The sequence below is a fragment of the Phyllostomus hastatus genome, unplaced genomic scaffold (genome assembly GCF_019186645.2).
Source record: "Phyllostomus hastatus isolate PE091 unplaced genomic scaffold, TTU_PhHast_1.1 phas_contig_209, whole genome shotgun sequence".
Taxonomy (NCBI): Eukaryota; Metazoa; Chordata; class Mammalia; order Chiroptera; family Phyllostomidae; genus Phyllostomus; species Phyllostomus hastatus.
Genome location: NW_025333735.1, coordinates 22,861,583 through 22,880,519, shown reverse-complemented (window position 1 = coordinate 22,880,519; position 18,937 = coordinate 22,861,583). Strand labels below are relative to the sequence as shown.

The 18,937-nt window shown below is 35.8% G+C and overlaps 1 protein-coding gene across 6 annotated transcripts in view; it reads left to right on the top strand.

Moving 5' to 3' along the window:
* PATJ (PATJ crumbs cell polarity complex component) overlaps positions 1 to 18,937 on the top strand; it is a 327,386-nt gene that overhangs the window by 40,402 nt on the left and 268,047 nt on the right. For 5 of the 6 annotated variants that reach the window (XM_045835301.1, XM_045835300.1, XM_045835304.1 and 2 more), the window contains exons 9-14: positions 1,948 to 2,050; positions 5,317 to 5,408; positions 7,140 to 7,338; positions 10,792 to 10,938; positions 14,000 to 14,076; positions 16,028 to 16,084. In XM_045835301.1, the coding sequence (XP_045691257.1) occupies positions 1,948 to 2,050; positions 5,317 to 5,408; positions 7,140 to 7,338; positions 10,792 to 10,938; positions 14,000 to 14,076; positions 16,028 to 16,084 (675 nt within the window). The remainder of the gene's footprint in view (positions 1 to 1,947; positions 2,051 to 5,316; positions 5,409 to 7,139; positions 7,339 to 10,791; positions 10,939 to 13,999; positions 14,077 to 16,027; positions 16,085 to 18,937) is intronic. The other variant, XM_045835303.1, reaches the window with a different exon arrangement.

Here is an 18,937-nt window from a genome sequence, read left to right as displayed (position 1 = left end):
TATTGTTGTTCAAGTACAGTTGTCTGCATTTACCCTCTACCACTCCCTCCTTTTGACCTGGTAATTCCACTGCTGGGATTATATCCTAAGGACCCTTAAAGATCAATCCAAAAGAACCTATGTGCCCCAATGTTCATAGCAACACAATTTACAATAGCTAGATGCTGGAAGCAACCTAAGTGCCCATCAGTAAATGAATGGATCAAAAAACTATGGTACATGTACACGATGGAATTCTATGCAGCAGAAAGAAGGAGCTCCTACCCTTTGCAACAGCATGGATGGAACTGGAAAGCATTATGCTAAGTGAAATAAGCCAGGTGGTGAGGGACAAATACCGTATGATCTCACCTTAAAGTGGAACCTAATCAACAAAACAAACAAACAAGCAAAATATAACCAGAGACATTGAAATTAAGAACAATCTGACAGTAACCAGAGGGGAAGTGGAAGAAGATTGGTAAGGAGACATCCAGATGGTGGAGCAGAAACTGTAAAAACTGATCAATGTATGAGAGTTGTCACTGATAGGAACAAATTGGCCAAAGGGAAGAAACATTAATAATAATATTTATTATGATTAATACAGTTATATAATAGTATAACTATGTAACATTATGGTTACATAATGATTATTATTAATTTTCATCAAGCATCTGGAATTGTTCGGGTCATCTGAATTCCTCCCAAGAATTGTAAAAGATAGGTCATACAATCCATTCAAAGATGAGGAAACTGAAGTCTAAGTAACTTGTTGAAAGTCATATAAAAAGTAGAGGGCAGAGGTAGGATTGGAATTCCTCTCTTCCTGGTTCATTCCAAGCACTTTCCTACTATTTTCATAGGCTTTGAATCAAGAGACAATAAGGTAAAAGGAAAGATATGTTGTTGTTTTTTTTAAAGAAGGGGCTAGAAGGAGAGAAAAGAAAAGAAGAGTGATTATGGTGAGAAGCCTGTATGAAGCCACCTTTCCTTTGCAGGGCCATTTGGTGTCTTCTGTAAAGTTGTTTGCCTGTGTAGTGAGGGACCAGAGTAGCTATGCTGTAACATAAGTGGGAATTTGATGCAATCAATGTTTACTTTCAGCTGTTACTTCTTTGAACTGAAAGCAAGGCGTTATGGTTTTAAATACTTTACTTTTTAATAGAAATATCTTACATTAGAAGACAAGACATGAAAATAGCTTTAGGTCAATATTTTTTGCTTACAGTGATTATTACAATAATTAATCTTATCATCTGTTTCTACATTTTTCTTTACATTTAGTTCTTTCAGATAGAAATTAATCCTGAGTTTTTTCCAAGTGGCTGTATTGGTTTTCTATTGTAACAAATTACCGCAAATTTAGTGGCTTGAAACAATACCCTTTGTTAGTACACAGTTCTATGGTTCAGACAACTGGGTGGGCTCAACCTGACTGTTTTCCTAGATTCTTACAAGGCCAAAATCAAGGTGTGGCCGCACTGGCTCCAAATCTGGATGCTCTGGGACAATCTATTTCCAAATTCATTTAGAACCTTAAAACAATATACTTCTTTGCTGTTGCAAGACTGAAGTCTCTTTTTTGCTGGCTATCAGCAGCTAAGGACATCTTGTAGCTCCTTAAGGGCCACTGTATTCCTTCTCACATGACCCACTTCATCTTCAAGCCACAAGTCCAGTCCTTATATGTCAAATCTTTTTCATTTCCCTTTCTGACACCAACAGGTGAAAACTGCTTTTGAAGGTTGCTTGAGTATGTTAGGCTCACCTGGATACCCTCCCTTTTGCCACATAATATGACAAATATAAGAATAGCACTAGGGATTATAAGTCATGGGGACCATCTTAAAGTTCTGCCTATCATAGATGCTAAGAATATACCTGACAAAACATGCTCAAATTTACTATGTATACACAGTTATGTAACTAAACATTATGTATAATTAAAATTATTTTTCTTCTTAGGACAATTCTAGTCTTTATGAAACTTACAATGTTGAACTCACTAAAAAAGATGGACAGAGTCTTGGCATTAGAATCATTGGCTATGTTGGAACTGCTCATACAGGTAAACAAACCATTTCTAGTTTACATTTGGAAATAGTTGTAGAGGATATTAAGGTTTCTAGACAGTGAAATTAAATATCTGCAGATTTTAATATAAACATTGAATAATAAAACCATGAATCTACAGTAGCAACCAGTTAATTTTCAGTAATGAGAGGAACACAGTTTAAAAATGGTTCCCAGACCCACTTTCAACAAACAATTCTCAGATGCCAGCAGGGTGCCTGAGAATTCAACTCAGTTCTGGCATTCTCTACCCAGAGATAGAATCAGATTCCACAGGTAAAGGGCTCAGTCCCAAGAAACCGCACTCTACTTCAGATGTCAGTTGCAAACCTATGCTTTTACATGTACTTCTGACTGGCTATAAATCAAATGCTCCCATGACCCTCTCTTTGGGTTTGATTAGTTAGCTAGAATGGCTCACAGAACTAAAGAAAACCTGTTTGCTCACTAGATGATTGATTTGTTACCAAGGATATTAAAGCACATGATCAAAATCCAGATTAAAAAATACACAAAGCGAGGTTCTGAGAGAAAGTACTCCTGTCCTCCTGGAGCCTGGGGCCCAACATGGTTGCACCTGGAAGGGTTCTGTTTCCCCAGTGGGAAAACTCCCTGAAAAAGAACCAGCAGAGCTGTCCTCCTGGTTTTTAAGGAGGCCTCACCACATTGCCAAGGTTGACAAGTCACAGGCCATTGGCAATTAAGCTTATCTTTCCCCTTTCCCCTTAAAAGTCCCTTTCCTCTTTTAGCTTCAGACGAAAAGTTCCAAACCTCTAATCACAGGTTTCTTCCTCTGGCAACCAGCCCCTATCTGTAGGTGCTTTCCAAAAGTTACCTCATTAAGATAACAAAAAAGACTTACCACTCTCAACACTTAGGAAATGCCAAGGGTTTTGTGACCTATGAGCCAGGAACTGTGGATAAAGACCAAATATCTTATAGCACAAAATCACACAGTTTTATCTCAATAGCTGCCTTGATAGTCATTAACAACAGAATTTAATTACACAATTCAGTGTGTAATGTTTGAATTGTATATCCTCTTATTTCTAAGATAGACGTATTTTGAATAGTGTGACTTTTACATATTATGACATTTTACATGTAATAAAGTAAAATGATCCTTGTCTATATTTCATATTATGAATGTCAAAAAGTATTACTATTATATTTAGTTACCAAAACAAAAAATGAAACAAACTTTAATTGGAGTTCTTTTCCTTTCATGTAAAGGGCATACCTTATAAGAATAAGTACATGGCTCAGGTGTCTCTGAATAATAATTCTCCCTCAACTCCTCCATGTAAAGCTTTGGTAACTTTCACTGTGAGAGTTACTCTATTATTATAAGAAAATCATCAGAGTAAGGAAAAATAAATCATAGATATTTGCTAGTAACATGAAAATTCAGAGTTATGAAATGTTCTAGTATTTTTAGAAAATAGCAAGATTAGAGAGTTAACTTTTTTTTAAAAAATTATTATTTTGACTACTTAGAGCAGGTGGAAAGATTAAAAGTGTTAATGTATTCAAAGTCCTGAATGAAATTCATGTCAGACCACCTTGTACTATTTTAGCCTAATGAAATAACTATTTTCAAAACTAGCTTTTTCTAAGTGCCACCTTTTTTAGGTTCAGAATTTAAATGAGTTCCAAGAGAGCTAAGTATGGTTTGTATAATAATGTTGCAAAAAAACTATATCACTAGCTCTTAATATGCTGTCTGGTTAGAGAAATCATGGCTTAGTTCCTAAATTTATTGACTTATGAACCTTTATTATATGTTTTCAAGGTGCCCTTTTAAACCTCACAATATACATGCAGAGTAAAATGAAAGTAAAAGATAGAAAGTTGATCAGCACAAATTTAGTGCTTATGTTACAGAATAAAGAAAAAAAATCATTTGAGGGATGCGTGGGTGGGCTGGAATGGGAGTAAAGGACAGAAAATGTACTTGAACAATGATTAAAAGAGAAAAAAAGAAAAAAGTCATTTTACTTCTTTATCCTTAAAAGAAGTTTTTTGGATTGGAAGGGGCGTGGGCAATGGTGAATCCAGAAACTAGAACATTTTAAAACTCAATAAGGTTTTTAACATGTACTCTTTCAAAATAATTCTCTTTATTCCATTCATTGGAACTTTTGAGCAGTTACTTTGCTTAGTTTTGGAGGAGGTAGAATAGTGAATATTTCAGGGAGAGAAACATGTAAATAACTCAGTCGTTCAATGATAAATGAAATACATGTCTTAGCAGAGATGTAAGCAAACTATCATGGTGGATAAAAGAGTCATTTTGATAGAGGGCAATGGAGGATTTACAAAGAAGGGCATTCATGCCGGGCATGAACAAGGAAAAGGATCAGATACAGGGGTGAGGTTGGCAGCAAGAAAAAAGTGAAATGAGAAAAGGTCTGAAATCAAGAAAATGCTTGTTTTGGTGGAGTATCAAGACCCTTGTGTGTCTGGAGTTTTGTCTTGGAGGGATGAAGTAAATTTAAAAAAAAATGTATTAGTTTGGGGCATATTATGGAGGTCCTTGAATGTGATTTTATGAAATTTACTTTTTGTTATATAGGCGATGAAGATCCATCATGTTTACTTTTCTTTTGCAGACAATATTTTAAATTTATCTGATATTAAAAAATAAAAATATAGTCATCCAGAGCTATGGTTTTTCATTTTTCAATTTTCCTTTTGCCTATAGGCATGCATATTTTTTATATAGCCATTTTTCTGTTTAAATGTTTGCTTTTATAATACAAGGATCATTTCATGTTGCTGAGATTATTCTAGTTTTTTAAGCGTGTGTGTACCTCTCTTTTTTCTGTTCTTGGGGAAGCTAGCATGGACAGTGAGCTGCGTGTAGTCAGGAAAGACCTGACTACATGCAGACTCTTCTCATAGTACTGGTGAAAAATGATGACAGCTATGACAAGTCAATGGTGAGCAGTGCGATAGACCAAGAGATGAGGGTAAGACTCAATCTGGGCTCTTTGAAATCCAGCTTGTATCCGAGTGCATTTCATCGAGCTTCTGCTGCCACTATTTTCCCAGAAAGAGTCATCAGTCAAATCATTTCAAATGCAGGTCACTTACACCAGTGACAGTTTGAAATAATCCATCAGTTTCTCTGCTGGTGTTCAAAATAGTATTTATCAAGCCTCCAGTCAGCCCCTTTAGCTAATTAACCTCTTAATATGAATTTTGCAATCAAGGCATAATTAGAGCTTTCTTCCTTTTTCCATGTTCTATGCCCCCTAGGAGAAGCATCAGGGATTTATGTGAAAAGCGTGATACCTGGCAGTGCTGCCTACCACAGTGGACAGATTCAAGTGAATGACCAGATAGTTGCTGTAAGTAACTACCTTCAGCTTTAGAATTGAAGCAAGTTAGGGAAAAACGTTATCTTTATTATGCATGAGAGGGGAATGGCTTAATACAGTCTTATAATATTTAAAAAATTAAATTTGTTAGTACACTGAAATATCATTAATTTGGACTTTTATGGTTCTACATTTAATTTGCTTTTTTAACTGTCTGTGAAGAAAGGAATCACTAACCATATTTGTTGGAAAAAATAATATATACAACTATATTTTAATATACATACATATATATTTGAAAGGCACTATAGCATTCTTCTAGAAAACACTTTTCAGGCACCTCTTTGTGTTCTTTAAACTCACTCATTTATAAAATTAGTAGGCCATTTACTAAATCTTTTTATTTCTTTGTGAAAGTAGTTTTTCTAACAGTAATTTGACTATAAATAAAATTGAGATGTTTTATATATTTGATAATATGATAATTACCTTTTTCCAATTCAGATTATTCTTTCCTCCAATTAGTAGAAAATTAAATTTATAGTTTATTTTAATAATAATTTTGAAGCATACATACACAAATATACATACATTTAATTTAGTGGTTTACACAGAAATAAAATTTTGTTTGTGTAATTTGAGTCTTTGTCTTTCTTTTTTTTAAGATTCTATTTATTTATTTCCAGAGAGAGGGGAAGGGAGGGAAAGGGAGGGGGAGAGACATCAATGTGTGGGTTGCCTCTTGTGTGCTGCCCGCTAGGGACCTGGCCCACAGCCAAGGCATGTACCCTGACTGGGAATCGAACCAGTGACTCTTTGGTTCACAGGCCGGCGGGCACTCAATCCACTGAGTCACACCAGCTAGGGCTGAGTGTTTGTCTTTCAAGACCATCTCAGGAAGCACCTTTCATGACTCTTGGCTTTTACATTACTGGGTTTAGGAATTGTCTTATGATTTGCAGAGTTTGGAGACCAGCAATAGCTGTGGAACACTCAAGAAAATACTTATGGGGAAAGTAAAAGCAATGATGTGCCTAGCTTGAAGAAGTTTGAAAGAGGAGGTCTTTTTGTCCCAAGGGACTTCAGAATTTCTTCAGAAGAAATCTAGAATTTGGCTTGACTTCGATTACTAAATATCTTTCTTGCACATACTTTTACAGAACACTAGAAGACTTAATGGAAGACCCTGGCCGGGTAGCTAGTTGGTTAGAGCATTGTCCCTATATGCCAAGGTTGTGGGGCACATACACAAATTGACCAATGAATGCATGAATAAGTTGAACAACAAATTAATGTTTCTCTCTCAAATCAATAAATTTTTAAAATATGTAAAAAAAAAAAAGACCTAATGGAGAGAGATCAGTGTGTTTCTTCAGGAAAATATCACATATTGATATGGTAGAGGAATGAAGTATTGCATGACCCCTTTAATTTTGATAATAATGGCTTCAGTTAATACATCTTGAGAACTATGTGTGACAACTGATTATCCACCTGGAATTTTGAAGAGCATCAGAAAATTAGACCCTTTACCTCTTAGGCTGTAAGTTAAAACGTGTGACTTAGTAGTACATGTTTGAATTTGCTTCTTTGTGTCTCAGGAAATTTGTCTGCATGTTTTACCACTAATTTTGCATTATTCAAATACTTTTTTAGGTCTAGTACAAATTATTTTCAGGATAAAATGAATTACCTAATTTGATTCTGCCTTGGCAGAATTTAAAATAGTAGCTGACTTGAAACCTGTTTAATGTGTTTTAGGTTGATGGTGTGAATATTCAAGGTTTTGCCAACCAGGATGTTGTTGAAGTATTACGCAATGCAGGGCAAGTGGTGCGCTTAACCCTAGTTCGAAGGAGGACACCCTCACCAGCTTCCTCACCTGTGGAACAGCCCCCACTTGTGGAACAGCCCCCATTTGTGGAACAGCCCCCACTTGTGGAACAGCCCTCAGATGGAGGTAATGGATTCCACTGTCCCTCTGCCCACCATGTAGTATGGATTTGGAAGAGTAGCTAATTGATGTAAGTTACTCTGTGAGTCTGGGAAGGAAAACTGCTCACCTTGTGTCATGCAATGATGGAGAAATGAATTGGCAATGCACTAAAGAAGAGCTTCCTTTGCCTACTCTAATGTGCCAGTCCAAATGTTAGAACATGAACCCTCACTCTCATCGAGCTCAGAGAGCTTCTCTAAATGGTTATGGAAATCATTTTCCCAGAAAGCTTCCAAATTTCATTTATTACTTACGTTTGAATAATAAAGCTTTGACACCTTTAGTTCAGGAGCTGTCATTTGTCTAATGCTTTGACATTTTGCAGACTCCAGGTTTCATTTACTTCCAGTGATATATTTGATTCTAATGTCTCTTGATTTACCTTTTGAAGTATAGCAAGAGGAAATAAAACCAGAATTTCCATCAAGAACATTTTTATTTGTAGAGTAATATATGTTGTTATTTTGATTATGTGAATAGTAAATTTTCATTATGGAGCAAAAACATTATTGTATGCATGCCAATTTTTAATTATCACCTTGTATATTATTTATTTATTTTTGTTTTTATTTAAAGTTTAATTGTTGTTCAGTTACAGTTGTCTTGCCTTTTTTCCCATTGCTGTCCACTACCCCATCCCCCCCAGCTCCCATAGTCAGTCCCCCCCCACCATTGTCTGTGCCCATGAGTCCTCTGTTCATGTTCCTGAGCTTGCACTTTCCCCATCTTTCCCCTATTACCCTACTCCCAACTACTCTGTGGTCACTATTCTTTATTTCTATGTCTCTGGTTCTATTTTGCTCATTTGTTTTGTTGCTTAGGTTCCACTTAATTATCAGCTTATAAATGTATAGATCAAAATTCAACAATCATGGGGACACATATTCAATTTAAAATAAATGACTAGTTATAAAACTAGTGAGTAAGAAATAATTCCATTAGAACTTATCAGAAGATAAATATTTTTCCCTTTCCTCTGAAGATATAAGAAGTCTGGGAGCCTTTGCTTTCAACTGCTATTGATTTTTATTAAATTGGAACTTTTTAAGTTTTATGGGATAGTGGAAATTTTGGCACTGAAAGACGGAAGCCCTATCAACTGCATTGTTCCTATGAAATTTAAAATTGCCTAAATAGTACAAATTGTACAAATGCTATATTGACCTTAAAAGGTTTACATAAATATTTATATCAATATAATGGTTTTAATAGCTCTGATAAGGCATTTGGATTTAGTCTGTTATATCAAATGAAGTATGTCATCTGCAAATTAGCAGTTCTTTACTGGGCATGCCTACATTTTAAATTTATGCTGGGATAAGTTTTTACTCTAAAGCTGGACCTCTTCCTCCAAGGTTTGGGTGACCTTCTGTGTGTTTCACTAGCACCCTTTGAAGAGCAGTCCACTGTAACATCTGTCACCCTCCATTGTGATTTCTTGCTTTTGTGCGGCCACTATATAAGGCTGCGTGGGTATGCCTTTGCTCCCTGGCCCACGCAACACACCTCTGTGTGCCTCCCACATGGCGTTTCAGTCTATCTTACTGGAGCAAACTGCACAGCTTCTAGCTCTTGCACAATACCTTCCTATTGTTGTTATTACTACTACTACTACTACTACTACTATTATTATTTCATATCCTTACTTAATGATTTGTCTTTTAGATAATGATAGCTGGTAATTTAACCTACTTTGTTTTGTAGCCCACAATCATATTATTGCCCTGTTTATACTGTAAACTTGGGTGTGTAACTATTATTCCTTGTGACTGGCATTTCTTTTGCTAGCACTGGGCTGTATGTTTAGTGTATATCAATGGATTGATGATCTAAAAAATCCTATGCATAGTTTAAAATCTCATGTGGAGACCATAAGGAAATTTTAACTGGTTATCCTTTCCAACCATTTATTATAAAAATTTCAAACATACAAAAAAATGAAAAATAATATACCAAATACCCTTGATTTAGATTCAGCAGCTTTAATTTTGCTATATTTACTTCCTCTATTTATGTTTTTTTTTCTGAGCCATTTTAGAGCGAGTAGTAGACATTATGATACTTTGGTCCTACATACTTCAGTATACAGCTTTAAAGGGAAGGATATTTTCTTAGATAAACATAGTGTCATTATTCTACCAAAGAAAATTAATAGTAATTCCCTAATTTCAGATACCCAACACATACTTAAATTGCCCCTAAATGTCTTTTGTAGCTTCTCTTCTTGCTCCCTTCCCACCCACCCCCCCACCTCAGCCCCATAAAGTCAAGATCTAATAATGCATTGCACTTGTTGCATGTGTTATGTTTCTTTGGTTTCTTAATTAAAAAGTATCCCCCACCCCTACCCCCAGGTGTAGTCTTTTGAACAGAGTATTTCCTTTGTCCCTGGAATACTGCATTCTGAATTTGATAGTTTCTTTGTGATATCATTTAATTTGTGTCTCTGCACAGTTTTCTAGAAGATAAACGTAGACCTCTACTTACATTCAGGTTAAATATTATTTGTAAGAATACTTTTTATGAGTGATATGTGATTATTTAAAAATAATCTGAAATGACTCTTGTTTAATCTTTTTTTGTGTGTATTTGAGATATATCATGACTTGAATGTTTGAGGTCAAAAGCTTTGGATATCCTATTATTGTACTTAGCTGAGGGAGGAATCTCTGCAACCAGGGCAGTGCTCTCCAAGTCCCTTCCAGTTTGCCTGTGCATGTTGTTTGTTATATTCATGATGATATCATACCAGACCCTTGGAGAGCCCAGGACAGGGAGCAGCTTATTCTGCAGGTCTTGTTTTGTACCTATCACAACAACAAGAGGCTAAGTCACCAGCGCTCTTGTTTTTCTCCAGAGCCATATGGAAAAGCATCTACTCCTGCTTTGTCATTGACTTTACCTTGCTTTTCTCTTCCCACTGCCTAGTTCCTTATTCTTTTCAATACTACCAAGACAGTTATGTATGTATGTATGTATGTATGTATGTATGTTTGTATGTATTATCCTCATCTAAGGACACATCTATTGATTTTTAGAGAGTGGGAGGGAAGGAGAAAAAGAGGGAGAGAAACATTGATGCAAGAAACATCGACTAGTTGCCTTCTATGTGCCCTGACTGGGGATAAAACCCACAACCTTGGCATGTGCCCCAACCGGGAATCAAACCCATGACCTTTAAGTTTATGAGATGATTCTCCAACCAACTGAGCCATACTGGCCAGAGCAACATATTTATTTTTTAAGGGAATTTGTTGATTATTTGTTACACTTGAGATTTTAAAGAAGGGAGTCATATATGTAAGTTACCTGAGGTGTTTATAATGAGGTTGTGAGCCAGTAGAACAGGAGGGGAATAAGCTCACTTAAATATGATCTTTAGCTACTGGTGATTCAAGTGTGCAATTCTTATTGTAGGAGCTGCTGTAGAACCACCCCAAACACCAGCCCTATTGCCAACTGGAGCAATGGAAGTAGAAACTAATTTGGGTGGTGAAGATGAGGAAATGGAAGTAAAAATGGATAATCTAAAAAATGACAACACACAAGCCTCAGGAAAACTGGGTAGGCAAAAAGCATTCAATTCAAAGCCAAGCATGTGGCTTGGCTTTTCATGAAATCACTTTATCATTTGTTGACCATTTTCTCTCTTTATAGTTATAATGTGAGGAGTTTTAGAGGCATTTTGGTGATATAAAATAGGGTATTCTTAAAGTCAAAATCTTAACACTTGTGACATTCGGGAACCAAGTGTATTGTTGTTTAATCTTTGATTATATTTATTTTAAATGCATTTTTAGTAGTATGTGATGGCTATTTTTTAATCTTGTCGGCATTTTTAATTACTGCATACATTAGCTTGCATATTATTGATATAGCTATAGATATATAGCTATCTGTAATATGCATGGCAATATTTCCTTTTCATCATAAAAATTAATAATGTATGCATTTTTTATGTTTCATCAAATCACTGGGGAGCCATATGTATTTGTCTTTTACTTTTCTTTTTAACTGGTATGCAACTTTGTTCTTTCACTTTGTACTCTGATACCTCAGCTACTATAGTTGACTCTGCCCTGCAAACATACAGAGTAATAGTTTCCCACAGTCTCCTGCACAGAGTGCTTGGGAAAGCCTTGCCGGTTGAATGAAATGGAATACTTAACACCATTCGTGTTCCACAGAAATTTTGGCTTTTGGCTTTCCTTGTCTTTTCTCAGGATAGGATAGCCTGAAGGAAGGAGTAACCCCTCATTCAGGTTAAATTTTCCTGTGGTTTGGAAATTGACCTTGTTCTTTCCGACCCAAGCAGAATTGCAGTTAGTCTGCACTGCTTAGATTCAAGTGAGCCCAGAGAGACTTGTAGTGAACTATCAGGTGAAAATCAAATACATTCTGAAGTTAGAAATACTTTTAGAAATATTGTATCTCCTCTTTGTGGATCCTTCTTACTACATTTTTCTTCATGAGCACATATAACTTCAACTCAAGAGGAAGACGAAAATACTCTAATAGCTATGAAGTTAGCTCTTTCCCTTTCCTCTCTTCTAGATTTTTTAGCTGGTTTAATCATTAAATTGACATAAGAGAGATTAGCAGGAGAAAATTTCATATGTGGGGAAATCCCATAATAATACAAGACCCAAAGGCAAATTGGGCACTTGAAGCTTTATGCCATTCTGAGCTAAGAAGGGGAGGAGATTGTTCACAGTACCATAAGAAGAGCAGATGTCCAGTAATTAGAAGCTTGTCTTGCCATGCAGATAGGTCTTTTGGGTAAAAAAAAAAAAAAAGCTATCTCTGATAATAGTTCTTCTGAGTCAGGCCTCCTCTCTAAATTCTTTTAGGTAGTTAAGGGAAAGGTAAGGCCTTTTTTTTTTTTTTTAGTTTGTGGAGTCTTGATTACCTTCAGCTCAAAACAACCTGCATGCCAAAGTGGCATATTTTGGGGTGGTATACTCTGCTCCCCTTCATTGTCATTGAAATAATAATTCCAGATCATCATGCTATTTTTTTTATCATTTTGTGTGATCATTTTTTGTAGTCCAGGATTTATTATTGAGCTGCTGAAAACAAATTAATCCCTTTCCTCTGTCACCTAGATTTTCTGCTGTGCTTTAAAACTCACAACTTTTTGTGCTTTCATCGTATGACTGAAAGGTGAAATACAGCCAAAATAATTGAAAGGGAAGTGGCAACATTATTTTATACATGCATATGAAATATCATCTTTAAATACTGTATTTTAAAGCTTACATTCCAACCAAGACCTTGCAAATTTTGTTCAGCTAAGCTTACCAATAAGAAACTGCTGTCTGAAGAGGTGTAACAGGCTGGATGATAGAACTCTTAATGTGATTTCTTAGGGAAATGTTAGCAGAAGTAGCCACAAAGATGCAGAACCCACGCAAATGGTATTTTGTTTTTAATAGGGTCTTTAACTAGTTATCCCTGAAATGTTGTCTAGCATATAGTTATTTCATGGATATTCTTTTGTAAATCTAGTATTTGAAGTTCTTTAGTGTTTAGTAATCTGAGTCTCTGATGTCTGAGCTTAGCCTGCTTTACTTATTATGTAATTTTTATGTATTAAAATCTAAAGTGTTTGTTACGCTATTATATATTGTATAATTAAGCATCATATGCATCCAAGATGAGCTGTCCCTGCTGAAGACTAAAAGAACTGATATCTGCAAGTTATGTTTGATTTTAGACATAGGGTGATATTGGTCGTGATGTGTTTGGTGACTTGTCTGATCTTGTGACAAAAATTGAGAGTTTTTCTTCAGCTTACACAAAAAAGGTAGAGGTTTGTTTATTATCCGTCACTACTATAGATATAAAATGAAACTATAGTTTTAGTACTTTGACTTTGGCCTAGTAGGCATTACTCAGGCTACAAACTATGTACTGAGCTTCTGGCTAAGGTCATATGTAAGACAGGCAGGACACAACATCTGTCATAGCTCCTTAAATTTCTCTTACCTGTGCACAAAAGGCAATATTAATAGCAAGTAAGGAAATCTTAAAGATATAATGAAGCCACAAAGATGAAAGTAAAATAGAAGTTTTTATTAAATCTCATGTACTCAATGGTCAAATTAAAACTAGTTGTGCCATTATATTCACCCAAGTGAAAAGTCTGAATGGATTGTGTTGATGTGCCTAGTTGATAAGTTCTTACTTTTCCTGTGGGTGAGTGGAAGGTACTCCTTAGAAGTAATTAACATTTACATTAAATCCCGTTTGTCCTAACATATTATAAAGCAAAGCCAGATGCATTTTACTTATAAACTATAGGGTGTTTACATGTAAACTGTATATAATTCAAATTTTATTTATAACTTATTATTTCCTCTTCCCTTTATGGTTTTCTGTAACAATGAAAGCCCCTTCATAATTTGGTCATGCTGGTTTTTACATCGGTCTTACCAGATATCTCTGATTTGCTTTACGCAGTAAGCCTAAGTTAATGCATTTTTATTTTGTTTATTTCCATTTTACTTACTGAAACTGCTGCTATTGAAGAATTAAGTAGTTAAGTGTGTTTGGCTCGCAGTAGCTTCAATATTCTTACGGTGATTTTTTTGTTTATTTTGTTTTGTTTTTGTTTTTAATGCAGAAAGAGCCCCTGACTTTCCAGAAAATGAGCTGAAATCCAGATGGGAAAACCTACTGGGCCCTGATTATGAAGTAATGGTATGTTAAAAAATCTTCAAATAAAATCACTCATGTCTCATTTTATGTCAAGCCCTTAACACTACAATTTAAAGAAATTGGAGAGTCAAAGAGTAACCAGCCTGCCCTTATCTGTACCTCCTGCTTTTTTTCCTGTCAATTGATTTGGTTTTTAGCATTTTAAGCTGTAACAATTAAGGACTGCACACAAGTTTCAGTCACAATTAGCAGACCCTCAGTTCACGTTAAAACCATTTAAGTCAACAATAGGCGGAAAAATGTTAGGAGAGAGAGGTCTTGCCTTTAAATTTAAAACCTGTCTCAGCTGCTTAAAATTGCTGGCATTTTTATGATTGCTTTTATGATCTGTTTGTTTTATTGTACACTGATAGGGCTGTGGATATTAGTTCTATGTTTCATAAAGAATCTTACAGTTTTATGAGAAAAATGAAAGAATGATTATCAAATGTATTTGGGAGAACAGGAAGTAATTTAGGTTAGGTATAAGTTTATAGTGCCAGTGGTCCATTAGACTTCCTTTCACCTGTTATTAGATTCATTGAGTAAGGGATTGATTACATTTCCTCTTATGAATCCACATGAAAGCAGAAAGCTATGCTTAGAAAATCCTCTACAGTGTTCACTAAATACATTAGTAATAAAATATTCTATTAAATTTCTATTGTCATTCACATTTTCTTACATATGTTTCTCATTAGCACTTGTTGGCTGCTTGAAGATCTTTTTTTTTCCTCTTCTTGCTCCAGAATATATAGCCACTATCTGTTGTCAGAAATTTTCCAGTGTCATTAAGATGAGTCAAAATAATCCATACTTTGTCTTCTTGCTAATTTTGTACTTGTCTGTCAGTCCTCAGGAACTATTGCTTCTTTACCACATAGATTTTGAATGCTATTTTGTCAGTAGGCTATCAAAGTAATTTGGTGTGTCAGTATTTATAAATGGCCAGTTTTGTGATGAGCTCTTCTTTGTTTAAATTTTATCCTCCTTAGAGCTACTCTTCCAAATATCATTTCTTACATGGAGAGGTTATAACAGAGGGGCTAGAAAAAGGAGACAGAATTCCAAGTTGGGAATTTAAAGTGGCAGTTATTCCTTAGGGTTGCAACGTGTTCTGAGGAGTGAGGAACACAAAGTAGGGGCCAGCCACGATGAATTGGAGTCATGCTTGCGTATACTCCAGTGTTTTTCATTTCATTTTCTTCCAGAACCTACTTATCTGCAGTACTTTCAAAAGCTTTGGTTGGCTCCTTGTTTAATCTATCTCCTCCTTCCAGATGCACCATATTTCATTAACAACTTACAGATGCAAATCATCAGTGAAGTATTTTGCTTGTGAGCCATTCATTTCTGTGGATGTCCACCATTGGAGCTCTGAACAATAGTTTTAGGCCAGGGTTAAAAGCTTAGGTATTCCATGAGCTTCCCACCAGCCCAGGTCTTTCTGTGTGTGTGTGTGCCAGCTGTTTCTCCTCAGGAAATGGTTTGAGCTTGCTGTGGAAAGTCAGATGCGTCAGTTTTTCCACACAAGTCAGACGACTTCACTGACCTTGCAAGCTTTGCTATAAGCCTGGAATTTAAAAGTAAGAATGACCATACTCTTGGTTTTGTCAAAAGGATGAAATTTTTATGGATTCAATATAATAGAGAATTATATTGAAATTTTAGGGGTCATGGAGTTTTAAAAATAGTATTTGTAAATATATTTTCCCATCTCCTAATTCAACTTCTGAATAACTTAGGAAAAAAGATTTTTGTGGAGAACAACAACAGAAAAGCAAATAGTCTCTAAAATTTATTATGTGTTATAGAATTAAGAAATATAGAAAAGAGATTAGAATGCAGGTCAGATGGAATATATAGGTTTAACAGATTTTTTTCAGGAAATATAGGAAAAAATAAAAGTATACTTTTATAAATATTGGATATATATATTTTTTTGTAAATATAGGTTGCTACTTTGGACACACAAATTGCCGATGATGCTGAGTTACAGAAATATTCAAAGGTAAGCATTATTTTTTAAAAAGTTATTTTGTTGGAAGAGTTTTCTCTAAAACTCTTATTATCAAAGAAAATAAATTAGTGCTTTAAACCTAAGGTTTCCAGAATTTCGTCTTAGATATTTTCTGGAAATGTGGTGAGTTCTCTACTTATGAAAGGCAATGGTGAGAAAAGCCTAAGAAGAGTTTGAGGCCCCTAGTACCACTTCCCAGAAGCCAGAAACTCAGGTCTGACTGCTCCACCCACCATAAAGGTGGTCTGCAGAGCAACACTGTGCACCCTGTGTGTAAGCTTTTCATTATGTGAAGGCTTTGCAAATGTTTCCTAAAATCAAGACCACAAATACAGACTTCAAAAAATCCTTCAGGTCCAGATGTTTAAGGACAGAAAAATGGTTTATCTTTGAGTATAAGCAATGCTTTTTCTTGAACTTTAAAATTTTTATAGTTAGAGCTTCGTTTCTAATGGCAAAATGCCAGAAAGTAACTTTTACAGTTTTTAGTGTCCTCTCACTACAAATTATTTTTATAGTTCCTGTTCTGGATAGTCAACAGCCAGGGAATTGAAATTTAGAGAAGCCTTCTAGGTGGCTTTCTCAACAAATAATGAGAAAGGTAATGTTTTCTTATCAGAATAGTTTCAAAAATTACACTATAATCCCACATGGGGTGTAGGAGTGGAGCTCAGCTTAAACTCTACTGTCATGTGTGTGTTACGAGCCGTTGAGTTGGCTCCAACACCTTGTGACTGTGAATGAGGGATGTGCACAGTGTCCTGCCCTCAGCACCCCAGCTCAGTTCCTGTGTCCTAATGCTCACAGCTTCTTTCATAGAGTCAATCTATTTCACAGTTGGTCCTCCTCTTTTCCTGTTGCTTTTGTTTTCATCAACATTATTGTCTTTTCTAAAGAACCCTGCCTTTTCATGATATGCCTGAAGTAGGATGGCTTCAGTTTTGTTATTTTTGCATCTAGCTCTGCATTAGGCCTAATTAGCTGTAGGACCCTCTTGCTCATCTTTCTGGGGGTCCAGGGTGTCTACAGAGCTGTTCTCCAACGCCATATTTCACATGAATCATTTTTTTCCCTATCAGCCTTCTTCACTGTCTAACTTTCACATCTGTACATAGTAATGGGGACCACGGGTGTGGATGATCTTTGCCCTAGTCTCTAATGACGCATCTTTGCTCTTGGTGACATTTCCTAATTCTTCTATTGCTGCCCTTTTGAGTCTCAGCTTTTTCTTGATTTCTTGGCTACAGGCTCCATTTGAATGGATGAGTGAACCAAAGTTAGCAAAATCTTTAACAATTTCCAAGTCTTGATTGTCTGTGTAAAAGTTGTATATTATTTCTGTGTTCATGATGTTCAAATGCAGTCCTGTTTTGGCACTTGCTTTTGTCACTTTCATCAGAAGTCATTCAGAACATTGCTACTTTCTGCTGGGAAAACGTTTCCACTGCATATCTGAACTTACTGCCATTTCTTCCAACAATTTTTACTCCTTACTCTAAGTCTGGCCCAGTTTTTCATATAATATCTTCTGTATACAGATTAAACAGACAGGGAGATAAAATGCACCCTTGTCTGACATCTTTGCCTAAAGGAAACCATTCTTTCTCCTCATAGTCTTCTGTCCTGACAGTGACTTCCTGTCCACGATACAAGTTAAGCCCTGGGACAATAAATGCCTCTGCACACCCGTTTCTTTCAGAGCAACCCATAGCTTTTCATGATAGCAGCAACCATCTGTAAAACCTAACTGACCTTCTTCTGAAGTTCTTTGTAGCATTCCAGTATCCAGAAAATGCTTGCAATTAGGCGCTGAGTGCCTCTTCCTTTTCTAAATCCAGTGTGACCATATGGCATTTCTTGCTCCATGTAAGCTGTAAGCCTTCAGTGCATCACCTTGAATATCATTTTACTTGTGTGGGCAGTTAGAGCACTGGTCCTATAGTTACTGCGCTCCTTGGCATCCCCTTGCTTGAAGATGGGGATGTATATCGAACATTTCCAGTCTGTAGGCCATTGTTTTGTTTTCCATATTTGTTGACATATCCTTGTTAGGATTATTACAGATTCAGTCTCTGATGCTTGAAATGATTCTGTTGGTATCCCATCAACCCTTGGTGATTTCTTCCCTTCATTGTGTATTTATTTCATGCTGTCACATGCAATATTCAGTATGAGTTTTCTGTGTCCCATGTGGGTTTCATAAGGTTATTTCTTTAAATAGTTCTATTTCTTTCTTTGTTATGAATACTTCTCTTCCATAATTTTATATTAAATGTGCTGTAATTTTTTAGGTTTGAATTGTCAAGGTCAATGCTATGGAGAGTATTTCCTTCCAAAGATAACCTGCATTTTGAGTTACTTCCTTGCTGTGCCTGGGTGGGCCGATTAACCAAGCTTTCCTCAGATGTGCAATGCGACAGTGATGTGGCATGGCTTCTAGTTAGCTTTTCAACTTCTAAATCATTGACAAAATCATCTTTATATTCAGTTAGAGTTGTCACTAATTTCTAATTCCATCGAAATATATTCAGAAGGATTTAATTCAAAATGGGACTAGGAAATAAAAGTACCTCACCAAGCTTCACTTCTTAGTAATCACTGTAGTATAATTTACTGATTACACCGACTCTGGAGCCAGACTGTCTAAGTTCAAATTCTGGCTTATCCACTCACTAGCTTGTAGGATTATCTGAACTGTGTGTCTCAGTTTTGTTGTCTGTGAAAGGGAAATAGTAATCGTTTAGTGTCTACCTCATGGGATCTAGAGGAATTAATTATAATGTGCCTAGAATAGTTTCGAGCACATAGTAGGCTATTATTGTCAATTATCATTCATATAAATCA